General features: G+C 41.8%; 1 protein-coding gene across 4 annotated transcripts; it reads left to right on the top strand.

The window, feature by feature from the left end:
• The first annotated feature begins 1,899 nt into the window (after positions 1–1,899).
• On the top strand, positions 1,900–12,849 carry MANEA (mannosidase endo-alpha). Of its 4 annotated transcripts, none has more exons than XM_028722999.2 (5): positions 1,900–2,081; positions 6,164–6,746; positions 8,736–8,845; positions 10,841–10,917; positions 11,451–12,849. In XM_028722999.2, exons 2-5 carry the CDS (start codon positions 6,200–6,202, stop codon positions 12,085–12,087), a joined length of 1,371 nt encoding a protein of 456 aa, XP_028578832.1. In that variant the 5' UTR covers positions 1,900–2,081; positions 6,164–6,199; the 3' UTR covers positions 12,088–12,849. The 4 variants fall into 4 exon arrangements, with proteins under 4 accessions (XP_028578832.1, XP_028578831.1, XP_028578830.2 ...); XM_028722998.2 differs by having other exon boundaries at positions 6,160–6,746; XM_028722997.2 differs by lacking the exon at positions 1,900–2,081 and adding an exon at positions 2,278–2,378.
• Positions 12,850–14,507: the final 1,658 nt, after the last annotated feature.

The following is a 14,507-nucleotide window of genomic DNA, read 5'->3' as shown; positions in this document are numbered from 1 at the left end:
CATTTCTGGCCAGGCCTGTGTCCTGGAGACGAAACAGGGAGGAAATGAAGCAATAGGCAGCCATACACATGAACAACTCAAAATCCTTACCTAGTTTAGAATGAGGTATTGCTTATTTTTATTTTGGGACTGCTCTTTTGTCCAACCATGGTAGATCACAAAAGGTGCATGTGCACATGTAGACAAATACCCATAGATCTCAGCTTTCCTGGCTTGAGGCAACACACATAAACACAGCTGCTGTTTTGTGCAAATCTGGTAGATTAAGAAACTTGTATTTAAAAAAAATATTAAGGTGAGTGCTTCCTGCAAGATCTTGCGAGATCTCCGCAAAGACTTGCAAGATGTCAAGGAGAGCAAAAGATCTCTTGAAATTTTGGGAGATATATTGCAAGCTCTTTCGGGGACCAATGCCAGCACTGCTTCTCCACTAGTGGCGGAGGTGATACAGCTTGTGGTACAGCTGCACTGCCACTAGCAGGTGTGGCAGTAGTGAAGAGTGTCCCACTGGTGGTGATGGTGTTGTGGTGTGGCAGAGCAGGGTGGGACTTCCTGTTTTGCCTCAACTGGCAATATGGGATGTACTACTTCTGACCTCGGGATACCAAAACCTACAGCTCTCAGTTCTGAGTGAAGGCAGGCAAGGACCCGCAGCCCAGGTGGGCCTCGTTAGCTCAGAAAAGGAGTTGTGTAATTCCTCAGCTAGAGTAGACTCAGAACAGGTGAGGGTCACATGCCTCATCAACCCCACAAGCTATAACAGGAAAGCTGTCCTGGCCAGGCCTCCATCCTGAAAGGAAGCAACAGGTAGCCAGTTCCTTACCTAGCTTGGAGTGAGGCATCACTTATTTTTATTTTGGACTGCTCTTTTGTGCAAGCTTGGTGCATCACAAAAGGTGTATGTGCACATGTACCCATAGATCTCAGCTTTCCTGGCTTGAGGCAACACACACAAACACAGCTGCTGTTTTGTTCAAATCTGGTAGATTAAGAAATGGCAAATTTATTCTCACTTCCACAGTAGCAATGGGGCAGTGCCCGCCACAGCACCAGAGGAAAGCGGGCTAACAGGAGATACCCTCAAGACTGACACCCCCATCTGCCTAATGATGGGACTGGCCCTGGAGTCAGGACAATTGAGCAGCCAAAGGCTTCTCTCATGGCAGTGCCAGGGGCCCAATCCACCTCTTGCTTGCATTGAAAATGAAAGCAAGAAAAGGGAAGTAGGAGCAGCCAAAAGCTTCTCTGTGTTGCACAAGTTCCACTCCCCAAGTAGCCAAAGGGCCAGAAGACACGAGGGGGCCAGTGGCCTTTCTAGGTGGGGAGGGGGGGACTCCACCAGTTCCCATGTAGTCTGCCCTACACAGGGCAAAGGGAGTTGTTCTGTACCGTTTAAACTGCTGAATGGATGCCTCCCCCCAAGAAAACATAGAAGCGGCAAGTGTTAATAACACTTTCAACCTGAAGTGTGATTGCAATGGAGCAATGAGCAAAAGAGTGACAAGGACCCGCATTCTTACTCAAAAGGGGAAATGCCAAGGAACTTATTAGGGCTTTTATTTTATTTTCTTGTGTGGATAGGACTGGGATGTCGAGCTGGAGGTTAAGTCCCACTCTGGGCTTTAACTTTCTTTTTGCACAGGGGGAAGACCCACAGCAAGCGGGCGCGGAGGGTTCTATAGAGGAGGAAAGCAGATTCCCCGTTAAGCGAAAACGTTCCATCGGAGGTTGAGCGCGGTACGCATGCGCGCCGTGCCGCACAGCATCTTCCGAGGGACTGGGGCGGGGTGTGTGTGGCATAGTTAGGCTGCGCCGCAAAGAGGAGGCACTTGATTAAAAACGGCGATAGTTACTACGTAGCTCTTAAGGGCAAGCGGCGGCTTCTCCCTCTGCTACGACGCATGCTCGGCGGAGAGGGCGCGTGAGAGCTCATCAACATCTAGGGGGAGCTAGACCTAGAAAAGAGACTGCTTAGCCTTTGGCCCCGCTTGCAACTCTATTTCAACCCCTTCGCCGCCCCCCAGTATCAATGCAGGACCCTTGACCTTCCAGTCCCTGCGGATTCTGGCTCTGAACTCGGGGTAAGTGAGAGGCGGGGAGAGAGGGGGAAGGAGGAGGGGGGCTCCTTCTTCCACCCTGCCTGTTCTCCTTCTGTGCTTTGGCAATGACAGCGGCGGCGGCGGCGGCGGCGGCGGCGGCGGCGACAAAAATGGGGGAGGGTCCTCTCTGCGGTCTGGAGGGTGGGGGGAGGTGAAAGGCTGCCCTTGCGCCCGAGGCGCCTCACGTGACTCTCCGAGGGGGGCGGGAGTCGAGCAATGGGGGTCCCGAGGCGAGGTGGTCGGCGGAAGGCGTCCCCGCCGAGAGCCGTTCCTGGCCAGGTGAAGTAGCGCTTGCGGGGCTTACCTGCCCTTTTGGGTAGGTAAGGCGCCTGGATAGGTGCGCGGGCGCAGCCGTTGCTGGGGAGGCTCGCGCTCAAATCCCAGCTGTGAATTAGGCCATCCTCGCAGGGGTGTCGCGAGGACCAAAAATAAAATAAAATTAGGGTCGGCAAGATATGCACCCCGCCTATGCGTGCACATACATACATACATACATACACGCAATGATTAAATTCATTTCTTCTATATATTTGGTCTGAGCTTTGCAAGGGGTTATTCCTTGCCTCTCACCAATTCCCAAGCTGCAGTAAGCACCCAGACTGACGTTGAGCTCAGTTTGGGGTGGAAGTGGTCAAGGGTTGGCACTTCGTCCAGAACCAAACCACGGGGTGCATTTTCCCCCATGCAAAAGAGAGCTCTGTTTGCATGCCGTTCAGAGAGGTTGATGAAGGGGTTAACGGTTTCTAACAGATGTCATGCCAGCCTGTGACTTTGACAAACTTTGACAACTTTGTTAGATTAAATAGATATAAGAAAAGTTGTTATAATAGGGCTTACACTAATGTAACTAGGTGTTACATTGTAATATAACTAATGTCGCAGAAGAGCAACTAGTATACTATACTCTTAATTCCTCTCCGTATACAGTATTATAAAAACTGGGTTCAGCCGATAAAGTAGCTGATATTGTGTGGAATAGCTGTCATGGCTTTTTACTTTAAATGTCATAAGATACAGCTCAGTACAAAACTGTATATACATTATTTGTTTGCAAACTATATTCACAGATGACAGTGTGTGCTATATATTAAATGATCAAAAAACTTGCCAGTTTTAAAATACGAGTTAAGGCTTTCTCATGTTGATTCAAACTCCACGAACTCAGGATATTTGAAGTTAAGGCTGATGAAACCTTAAGAAATATACCCTGTGATCAGCAAGGAGGTTGTACATTGTCACAGACTGTGCTTACTGGCAACTTTGCCTCCATGCACCTCCACTTTTCCTTGGTCTTTCAGGCCCAATCCTGCAAGGGAGGATGGAGTGCCTGGGGCCAGCAAAAATACCCAACATTGTACTGGTTCTGTATTACTTAGTTTATGAAAAGAAAATATATTGAAATAATGGGTTCTGCTAAATAGAGAAGTAATGGTTTCATAACTGTTAATTGTAGTTGTAGCCCTGTGGTATTTTCAGTGTGGGGAATGATTCTGTAAAAGCAAAACACAAACAAGCTAGTAGCTGTGTAGAAATAAGCAAATGAATAGGTTTCACCCTCTGTGTTCAGAAAAGTTTGCTTCTGAGTAAGTCCGCACAGGGTGGTAGTATCCTCTCTTGCTCAGTAATCTTGCTGCCTGGCAGACTGACTCCCTGAGACCTTAAAAGTTAACTTGCTGTTTACCTCGCTCCTGCCTTTCTCCCAATATGAGAACACTAGGTGGTAGGCAGGGGGTAGGGGTGGGTTTAAGTATGGGGTGTGTATCGAGATTGTGTGTGGAATTCTGTGTCTGTTTCTGTGGTGGTGCTTTAAGTGTGAAGCAAAGGATATGTGGGGGCAGTTTCAGTGTGGGGTGGAGTGTGTGGAAGTGGGTTCACTGTGGGATAGGGCAGGATTATGCACACTCCACCAATGCATGTGATGACCTGGAACATAAGCCCTGTGCCTGTTCTTGTTTACCATGGACTTTAATGAGAGAGGAAATCTTAGTAACTTTTGAGTAGCTTTTCAGAACTTCACCAAGCCAGTGGAAGTGAGGGCTCCACAAGAAGCCTGAATGAAATAGATCAGCAAGTTTCACCAAAATTGGAAAGAATCGTTATTTATTACATGTCTTAGTTGACCTTTAAAATAAAGTGTCGGGGCAGATTACAAAAATGTAAAAACTCTGTATTGAAATCAGTTATACAGTATGTGGTCTTAATAGCAGAAGGCCACAACTCAGTGCCTTGCAACTGAAACACTGGAGAGTCCCTGTCAGTCAGTGCAGACAATAATGAGTTGAATAGACCAGTGGGTTTGGCTCAGTATAAGGCAACTTCCTGTGTTCCTAAAGAGCAGGGGACGGGGCAAAGTGTAAATTTTCAGCACTTCTCGACTTACTCTATTATCTGTGGCAACCTTTTTCAGGTCAGTTAGAAATTTGGCACTTTCATAGACCTCTTCAGCCTAGACAACGTAAGCCAAGTTATTAGCTCAACAGACGGCATTTTTATAAGCTATAGAATTTTGAGGCTTACAATGAAAGAACCTCCTGTGCTTCTATAATATATGTTAATATACTGTAGAACATTGTCTATTTGATTAATGTTGAGGATAAATCTTCTTATTGCATTGATTTTCTTCTTAAACAAGATATCTTTATGAACCTTGTCTAGATCAACCCTATTTTCCAATAATAATAACACAACTTAAACTACTGGAAACTGGTACTCAAAGGAGAGAAAAAATTGTATTTCTAATGTGAAATTACACTAAGGAGAAAAGGTGTGACACTGTTCTTTTAAGTACCTCATTTTCTAGTAATGGAACTGTGTAGGAGTCTTGTGACCTTCCTGAAAATGGGTGTAGGGGCTAGAGTTTGAACATGAAATGTGTAATTGTGCACTGAACATGCACATCAAATGTCATTCCTTGCCTCTGTTATGCTTGAAAGCTTGGAATGTTTACACAGGTAGAGAACATCCTCTCCCTGCCCCCCCCCCCCACTTAACCAGGTTTCTCTTGGGTTTTGGTAGACAATAGGTGGACTTGCCAGTGATAAATTGCTTGTGTCTTGTGCTTCTCTGTGTCTTGTGTCTTTGTGACAAGCTATCTCATGTCCTGGATGATAATTGACTATATTTAGAAGTCAGCCTAACATTTGTGAAGCTTCTTATTCCGCACGGAGAATTTATTGTTCCCTCTCATTCTTATCTCAACATTCCGTCCATCAAGTTTCATCCCTACAGTTTTTATTTTTCTTTCACCTCACAGTTTATTTGTTATAGCTTTAGCAAGGGACATATTTTTTCAAAAAGCAAAAACATAACCACCATAACACTAATGCAAAATTAAATGCTACACAACACAATAAAAGAACAGTAATGTTAAAAAAAGTATTGTTAACTCCTGAGTTATTTGTTGCCAAATAGATAAATCCAATAACAATTGTAGAATGTTTATTATACAGCAAAATTGAATGAAGATTCATTGTTGTATCTACATTTTAACTGAAAATCAAAATTCTGTACCAAGCCGACATAAGGCTATTCTTCCTTATGTTAGAATGGCTGATGTCATTGGGTGACTGAAGTAATGCTGTAATCCAGGGATGGACAAACTTTTTTCACCCCATGGATTACCGGTATACTCCCTTCTGAGGAACCCTTCTGAGAGCCACGCCTAAGTGGTGGGTGATTGCAAGAGGCAAACGGTGGGGGGAAATATGTAAACTTATTTAGAAGCTAGCTTGTGGGCCAAAGGCCTGCCTAAAGAAAACAAGACAAGGACTCATCCATAGGCCAGAGGAACAGCTTTTGGGATATTGTTTCCCACCAGAAATGTTATCCTGGCCAGGAGACCAAGAAAGGACATCATGGTAAGGGGGACCCAGATCTGGCCCTTGCTTTCTTTTTCTAGTCTTAACCTTTTTTTATTTCATGTTTTTGTCTCTTATGTGTTGAGTCTGCAGGAAGGGACTGCTTAGAAATTTTTAGGGTGCTTTACAAATGTTAAATAGTTTTTAAAAAATTGTTTGCAACATTTCAAACCCTAACATTATGCTTTTTAAATCATTGGCAGCTAGAAGCCGCCTACGTGTGCCTTGGACTACAATGACATCATGGCAAGATTTCGCAGGAGAACGTGCATCATTCTGGTGCTCTTTATTTTATTCATATGCTCCATAATGATGGCCTTGAAAACGTTGAGACCTGAAAGAGCTGGGTTTGGAGATCCATTTGGCCTTGGCCTGTTACCAGATTTTCAGCAACGAACAACACATTTAAGAAATAAGTTCAACGTGCAGAGCGGAGCTAAGGAAGAAAGTTTCACACACGCAAAAAATGTTCACCCTTTAACAATGAACTTAAAAAAACCCACCGTTTCTGTAAGGAAACTAGAAGAACATCTGCCTTCCCCAAATTACAACTTCCATGTGTTTTACTACAGCTGGTATGGGACACCGCAGTTTGATGGAAAATATATTCACTGGAACCACCCATTGTTAACACATTGGGATCCCAAAATTGCAAGTGATTATCCAAAAGGAAGGCACAGTCCTCCGGAGGATATTGGCTCCAGCTTCTATCCTGAACTTGGACCTTACAGCTCCAAAGACCCTTCTGTCATAGAAGAGCACATGAAGCAGATGAGCTCAGCTTCCATTGGTAAATGGTATTTTATTTTTCTGTATGGCATTAAGCGTTTTGAATTCAGAGCTTTGGTGTGATAAGTCACTTTCCCCCTTCTTTGAACTGAAACTGAACTGTGAGAAAGTCTTACGTAATTTCCCCATTATTAACTGTTTTCTCCATGGGATATGACAATTAGGATGAATCACAAATGTCTTTTTCAGGGATTGAGTAAAAATATATTGAAACCAGCAACTTGGAAGGTAACTACGTGGACTATCGCCTTCTACTAGACTTGTGACCTGTTCTGTTTAGCTAAACTATGGCTGCTTGTACACCTGTAATAATAATAATAATTTATTATTTATATCCCGCCCATCTGGCTGAGTTTCCCCAGCGGCTCCCAATCAAGTGTTTAAAACAATACAGCATTAAATATTAAAAATTTCCCTGAACAGGGCTGCCTTAAGATGTCTTCTGAATGTCAGGTAGTTGTTTATCTCTTTGACATCTGATGGGAGGGCGTTCCACAGGGCGGGCGCCACTACCGAGAAGGCCCTCTGTCTGGTTCCCTGTAGCCTCACTTCTCGCAATGAGGGAACCACCAGAAGGCCCTCGGCACTGGATCTCAGTGTCCGGGCTGAATGATGGGGGTGGAGATGCTCCTTCAGGTATACAGGACCGAGGCCGTTTAGAGCTTTAAAGGTCAGCACCAACACTTTGAATTGTGCTCGGAAACGTACTGGGAGCCAATGCAGATCTCTCAGAACCGGTGTTATGTGGTCCCAGCGGCCACTCCCAGTCACCAGTCTAGCTGCCGCATTCTGGATTAATTGCTGTACTGAAATTTACTCACTAATCGTGGATTTTGTGAGTTGACAAAGGAGGATCCATAAGCACAGTTTGAAGCTGGCTTTTCAGCTGCAGTTTGCACTAACTGGTTTCTTAATGCATCCCAGCTTGGGCATCCTGGTTTGTTCAGTCACTCCCTTGGAAGGCCACCTGAGTATAGAGGCAGAAGGGCAGAGCAGCTGAAAAATGAAACCACTTCAACTGTGTATTCAGTGGCTAATGCTGGTACTTTTGCAGAGCTCAACTTCTGTCCTCTGTCTGCTTGGCCACACCCCACCCACTGTTCACCTCCCCACACATTTTTAATGATGTTTACTTAATTCATCTTAAAACACAATTTTAAGGCTGTTTAACAGATACAGTTGCACTTCTCCTATTCCTGCAAACAGACAATTTTTTACACTTTGCTTTTCCTTGCCTCTCATTCTCAAAAATAAAAATAAAAATATGACCTATCCATCAGCATTCCCTTGATTTCTTACTTAGAGACAGATACAAACAGAGGTGATTGTTGCATGATTCATACCTACTGGACAAGAAATGAGTTGGAATCGTATAAAGTGGTACCTCTGGTTACGAACTTAATCCGTTCCGGAGGTCCATTTGTAACCCGAAACAGCTCATAACATGAGGCGCGCTTTCAGTAATGGAGCCTCCCGCTGCTTCCGTGTTGCCAGCACGCAACTTCCGCTCGCATCCCGAGGCAAAGGTCGCAACCGGGAACATCTACTTCTGGGTTAGCGGAGCTCATAACCTGCAGCGTTCGCAAGGGGGACGGTACGTAACACAAGGTTCCACTGTAAAAGGAGCCATATTGTCCCCACAGGCTGGTTTCCTCTGTCTGTTAAGGTTCTATTCCAACCATTAGGCATGAAAAGGGTATAGACCTACCCTGTTCTACCACCTGATAGTGTAAGGATTATTTTTTGCCCATTCTTAAAAATTAGTCAAACAAACAATAAAGCTAGTACAGTAGTGATTTAATTGGTGACTTGGAGATACTTGAAGATAGCTAAAGAAACTCAATTTTATTGGCTTATGTGTTGAAATGTTTGATACTGAAATATCAAAGTAGTTGTACATGCTTTGTTTGCTAAATTGCTTTTTTAAAAAAACATCCAATACAAATTGGTTAAACATCACCATAGGTAAAATGTATATTTTGTTCCTTAGGGGTATTGGCCCTTTCTTGGTACCCACCTGGAATGGGTGATGAAAATGGAGAACCTGTTGATGCCCTGGTACCAACCATTTTGGATATTGCACATAAGTACAAATTAAAGGTACACTATTTGAAGTTTTAGACTTGTCAAAGTTGCAGATATGATGGACTGATTGTTCTAAAGTTAAACTCTCTGCACAGTTGTCCTATCAGAGTTTGAGGAGTTGAGTTAATTGCATGTAATTTCATTGCGGCTAAGGTGCTGCTGCCCAAACTCCCTCCCCACCAATGAACCAATCAAAAATTGTTGATGGTCTTGACAGACCACTTAACGATTTTCCACCCTGAGTGTTAGAGCAATTGGAATGTGCTGTGCTGGATGCTGTATGATTTTTAATCGTGTTTTTATTGCTCCTTTTATTTCTTGTATTGTATTATATTACAATTGGGATATAAGGAGGAAAAGAAGCAATAAAATACAATGGAAAATAAATATGAATATTTAATGTGGACATTCCACAGGCCACATAAACAAAGCTTGCAGGCCACTAGTGGTTCACAGACCACAGCTTGAGAATTCCAAGCTAAGGAATGTTTGGTGAAGTGCTACATTGATAGAACTAGGAAACAGCCTAGTGTTGTGTATCCAGTTTAGCTACAGTATCTTACACTATTGTAGCTAAAGAGCAATCTTCTGTGTATACAGGTCTACTCTGAAGTACCACTGAATTCATAGGCTACAATGCATGCCCATTAACCTGTGAGTCACTTCCACTGAATCCAGTGCACAGATTGCATACAATGGTGCACTGGGTGCTTCTGGAAACACTCATAGGATTGTGCTTTTAGTGCCTGGCAAATGAGGTGCAGCCATTTTTCTGTATATTTCTTGCTAGGCTTACAATACCACAAAAGCAACTCTTTAGTTGGTACTTCTACCTCAGATACGGGGAACTTTTAGCCTTCCAGATGTTGCTGAATTACAACCATTGGCCAGGATGATTAGAGTTATTGTTTTTGTTTGTTTGCTTGCTTGCTTGCTTTGTTTGCTACTATACTGTGTATTTTTGTGTGTTTTTTATTGTGATCTTCAGATGAAAGGTGGTATAGAAATTTAATAAATAATAGCAACATTTGGAGGGTCAAAGGTTCCCCACACCTGTTAGAAATGCAATTTATATTAATCACAGTTACATTTTTGTTGTGGTTGTTGTGTAGGAGTATATTTGAGTTACTTTGCATGCACTTCTATTGGCTTTACATTATTCTGCTGAATTGTGAATTATAATAGAGTGCTATGTTGCACTAACACTTGGAACATGTTGCTCCTTGTTTAAGTTCATAACTCTCCTGGGGTGAATTGCTTGGAGTTTTTATTCTTGCTCGCATTGCCCTTGCTAGGTTTCTGTCTCATGATGCACTTTAAAGTAAAACAGCATCTGAAACAAATACAGTTCCCAAAGGGTTTGCGCAGGCTGTACATTTTATCTCCTTACTTCATAATCTTGGATACAAATCTTGACCAAATTCCGATCGCCTATTCTTAATTCATTTGGTTTCCAAATGAATACCACAACCTAGTGATAGGACTGAAAGTTATATTTATCACAGTTTGTCTAAAGTGACTTTATCATAACTGGTATCTCTGTAAGTGCCAGCTAATTGCATTGTCATGCATAATTGTGTTATATGTGGTTCAGCTGTTTCGAAGAACTACCTCTGGAGTGGGTGGTAAGATATACTAAACTGGTGGCTTGTGCAAGCTTTTGATGCAAACAGCCTTCAGTGGTTTCCTGCAGTCTTCTGATCCTCAGGGGGTTCTATACTGGGGAGGAGAAGGCAGGAAAACCTTACAGCTTCTGCTTGTGCAACTATGGCTCAAACTCAGAATATTTAGGCTCAAAATGGAGATTTCAAGAATAACTTCTGCAAACCTTGGTATTTCCCTAAGCCTGCTGATACCTCCCTTCTGTTTATAGACAGTAATGTTTTGACTGGTGATTTTGACTCACCTTTGACTCACCTTTGAACTTCATAAATAGAAGTGTTTGACCTTCACTATGTTGAGATTATTCAGTTATTTAAAAACACCTATCTAATATTTCATTTTTTTTAGGTCACTTTCCATATTGAGCCATACAAAGATAGAGATGATCGCAGTATGTACAGCAACATCAAGTATATCATAGACAAGTAAGCACTTCCTCAAGTATTTGAATGTTGATGTTACAACTTAACTCTGTCCAGTGTTTTTCATGAGATTTTGTTTCGTTGTGCAGTACACTATCAATTAACGTTCTTAATCCACACAAATAGCTCTGCTTCTTGTTCAAATCCCCTGAATTTTTTCTGCCTGTTCAAGTCAGAGAGATTTGGTTCAATTGCCAGTCTTCTCATATTTATTGCTGTGTCTTAAGGCTGTTTTTCAAACTTCCTGCCTTGCTAGACCCTTAGTTAGCCTTTACTAGCTGAAGTATCATGAAATATGAAATTAGAAGCAGAGCAGTAGAAAAAAAAATTCTTCATAGTGTGGAAATGACTAATTTAAATAAAATTAATTGTGCATAACTACATTGACAAGTGTACATCCTTTACTATATCTAATGATGGTGATGACACATTTGAATGGAAATAAATTTGGGAAGAGCAAACAACACTGCTTAATACCCAATGATACAAAAATGAATGTTATTTACTTTATATTGGTTACTTTCTTTCCTTTCTAGATATGGAGCCCATCCAGCCTTTTACAGACATAAAGTCAGCACAGGTAGAACCCTTCCCATGTTTTATGTCTACGATTCTTATATAACAATCCCTGAAATGTGGGCAAATCTGCTTACTGTCTCTGGATCCCAGAGTATACGCAATACACCCTATGATAGCTTATTCATTGCCCTTCTTGTGGAAGAAAAACACAAGCATGAAATCCATAGAAGTGGCTTTGACGGAATTTATACATATTTTGCCACCAACGGCTTCTCCTACGGCTCAAGCCATCACAACTGGCCAAGTTTGAAAGCCTTTTGTGACACGAAAAACTTGCTGTTTATTCCAAGCGTGGGCCCAGGCTATGTAGACACCAGCATTCGACCATGGAACAGCCACAACACACGGAACCGCGTCAATGGCAAATACTATGAGACTGCGTTCAGCGCTGCGCTTCTAGTACGCCCTGAAATAATCTCTATCACCTCTTTCAATGAATGGCATGAAGGAACTCAGATTGAAAAGGCCATTCCAAAGAGGACTGGAAAGGCAGTTTACCTCGACTATCAGCCACATAAGCCAAATATTTATCTGGAGCTCACTCGTAAGTGGTCTGAAAAGTACAGCAAAGAAAAAGAGCAGTGGCTTACATGAGGTGCATTTCCACTTGGCAGTTCCACGATGGGCCCATCGCTGTGTCTTGCTGATAAATCAAGAACGTTTTAATTTGTGAGGATATCGTCTGCACTATTGCTATAGCTTTCCGAAGAGAAAATGTTCACTTTTAGAGTAATGATAACAATGGCAAGCAATATTAGCCCCTCGGGTTCTTATAATACATTGATAGTGCTAAATACTGTCCCTTTTAATGTTCTGTATATTACCAGTACACTGTCTAGAATATTTGATTTATAACACTAGTAGAATGATACAGAGCTTATTCCAGCTAAAACAGTTGCTTAGGGTCTCTGTACCCAGTTGGACTTCTGAGCTTTCCCCTTTCCTGAAGAATTCCCTCAAAGTGAGAAAACCTCAGAAACAACTTCCAGTGCTAGGTGAAGAGGTGTGCAAAAACAAAACAAGCCCTAGCACTCAAATGGAAACCACTGTGGTGCACTTAAATGTGCTCCTTAGGTCAGGCCCTTTAAAGAACCATGAACAAAACCTTTTGCAACAGTTTCTTATATATTAATTTGTATATGTGAAGCATCTTTTCCAGTGGGAAAGTAGAGAACACACCAAGGAACCTTCCAGAACAAGAATCACTTTTTAAAAAAATGTATTGGAGCTGCAGAAGAACATTGCCTGATTTTCCTATGCTACTCCCATTCATTGCAATTCAAACCACAGGAATTGGTGGTAGGTGCCCGTGATGTACATTATATATTTTGTAGAAAAATAAACATGTTCTCCTTATTTTTTGCACTTATTTTGGTAGAAATAATGAGTGAACTAAAATTATCATGATAATCATAATTAGTAATTGTTTCAGTTAGGTTTTTTAAAGGCACATTTACTCATTTTGAGCAGAACACTCAGTTTGCTTTGCTTTAGATCCTAAATACAGGAATCATTTTCAAAGAAGAAAAATGTTTTTGAGTGCTTAGAATGTTTAGCAGGATTTAACTTTTTAGAGTACAGACTCAGAAAACAATAATTTGGAATAGTATAAATTGTCGGTTGTGAGCATTTGTAGGAGCTTTAAAAATGTCCTTTTAAAAGAATGGTATTTCCCCAGTGTGGTGTTAATATCTATTCCACGTGAAATTGGAGACACCCAACTTTGGATAGCAAAGACTATGTTCTTCCAAACACACTGCCAGCTGCAGTCTGGGTTGAGCGGACTATAACACGAGAGCACCTGTGCTTTGAATCATTTCTCACTAATGGGCTACTGGATGTTGTGATTTTCAGTGAGTGCCTTATTATCTCCAAATTGAAAGTGCCTCTCTAATGTGCTCCCTAGACACTTATCCAAAGCTAATATAGCAAACACACAAGCTGGATTCATTGTCTTATGAGTTTGGTTCTGCAGTTTGTTTGTTTTTTAAAAAAACTATATTATGCTGCAGGCGAAAGGATTGGCCCTTCCTTTTTTGCCCAGGGGTGGGCAACCCCATCCCTATGGTGTTATTGGAAGTTGAGCTTAGCAAACCAAATTATTTTCTGTTTTTAATTTGTTTTTATTCTGAAGCAAATTCTGAGCCCAGCTTGCAGCTACTGTGCTTCCAGTAACATGGAGTGTGACAAAGCTCAAGCAATTTCCTCCACAAGCCCCTGTAGCTTGGTCCACTATGTAATTTGGTGGTTGCAACATAGGAAGGCTTCCTGTATGCTTTCCTTCTTTCCTAGCATCTTGCTAAGAAATGTAATTATTTCAAGAAGCCCAAGTCCTTTGAACAGCCATTGTGTGCCCAGGAAACATCCTACAGTTTCAATAGGAGTAGCCTACTGAAGACCTCTGTACCGTTGTTGTTGTTGTAGCTGCCAGGCCAAGTAAGTGGGAAGGAAGGAGAAGCTGGAAAACAACTTGTAGAGGTATAATCCAAACCAGTTCTGTGAGGCCCATCCCTTTTTAAGCTACTAATAAATGGTTTTTGGAGTTCATGCAGATGAGATCCAGATGTTTATTTCCCCCTCCTAAAAAACACCCATTGTTAGTGACTTTGCAAATACTGACAATTTCAAGGCTTTTTGATATAGATGATAGATGATAGATGATAGATGATAGATAGATAGATAGATAGATAGATAGATAGATAGATAGATAGATAGATAGATAGATAGATGATAGATAGCAGATTGAACCAAGGACACCAGCCAAACTGAAATGGATTGTTTATTGCCACCTTTGTAACAAATTGCACAAAATTAAATTAAAAATCTTCTGGTACATGCACTTCTCTGCCTTTCAGGTCATGGAAACTGATTTTTTGGCAGACTTTCACTGCAGAGCCATGAATGGGTATCCATACACTGATGGTATAGCTAGAATGTGAAGATTAATTACTTAAGATTATATAATGAAGATTAATTCATTCATCCATCCACCCAATTTATAAGAGTAGCTAATA

The sequence above is a fragment of the Podarcis muralis genome, chromosome 3 (assembly GCF_964188315.1).
Source record: "Podarcis muralis chromosome 3, rPodMur119.hap1.1, whole genome shotgun sequence".
NCBI classification, from domain to species: Eukaryota; Metazoa; Chordata; class Lepidosauria; order Squamata; family Lacertidae; genus Podarcis; species Podarcis muralis.
Note: the sequence above shows the minus strand (reverse complement) of the source record. Positions and strands in the feature narration are given on the sequence as shown.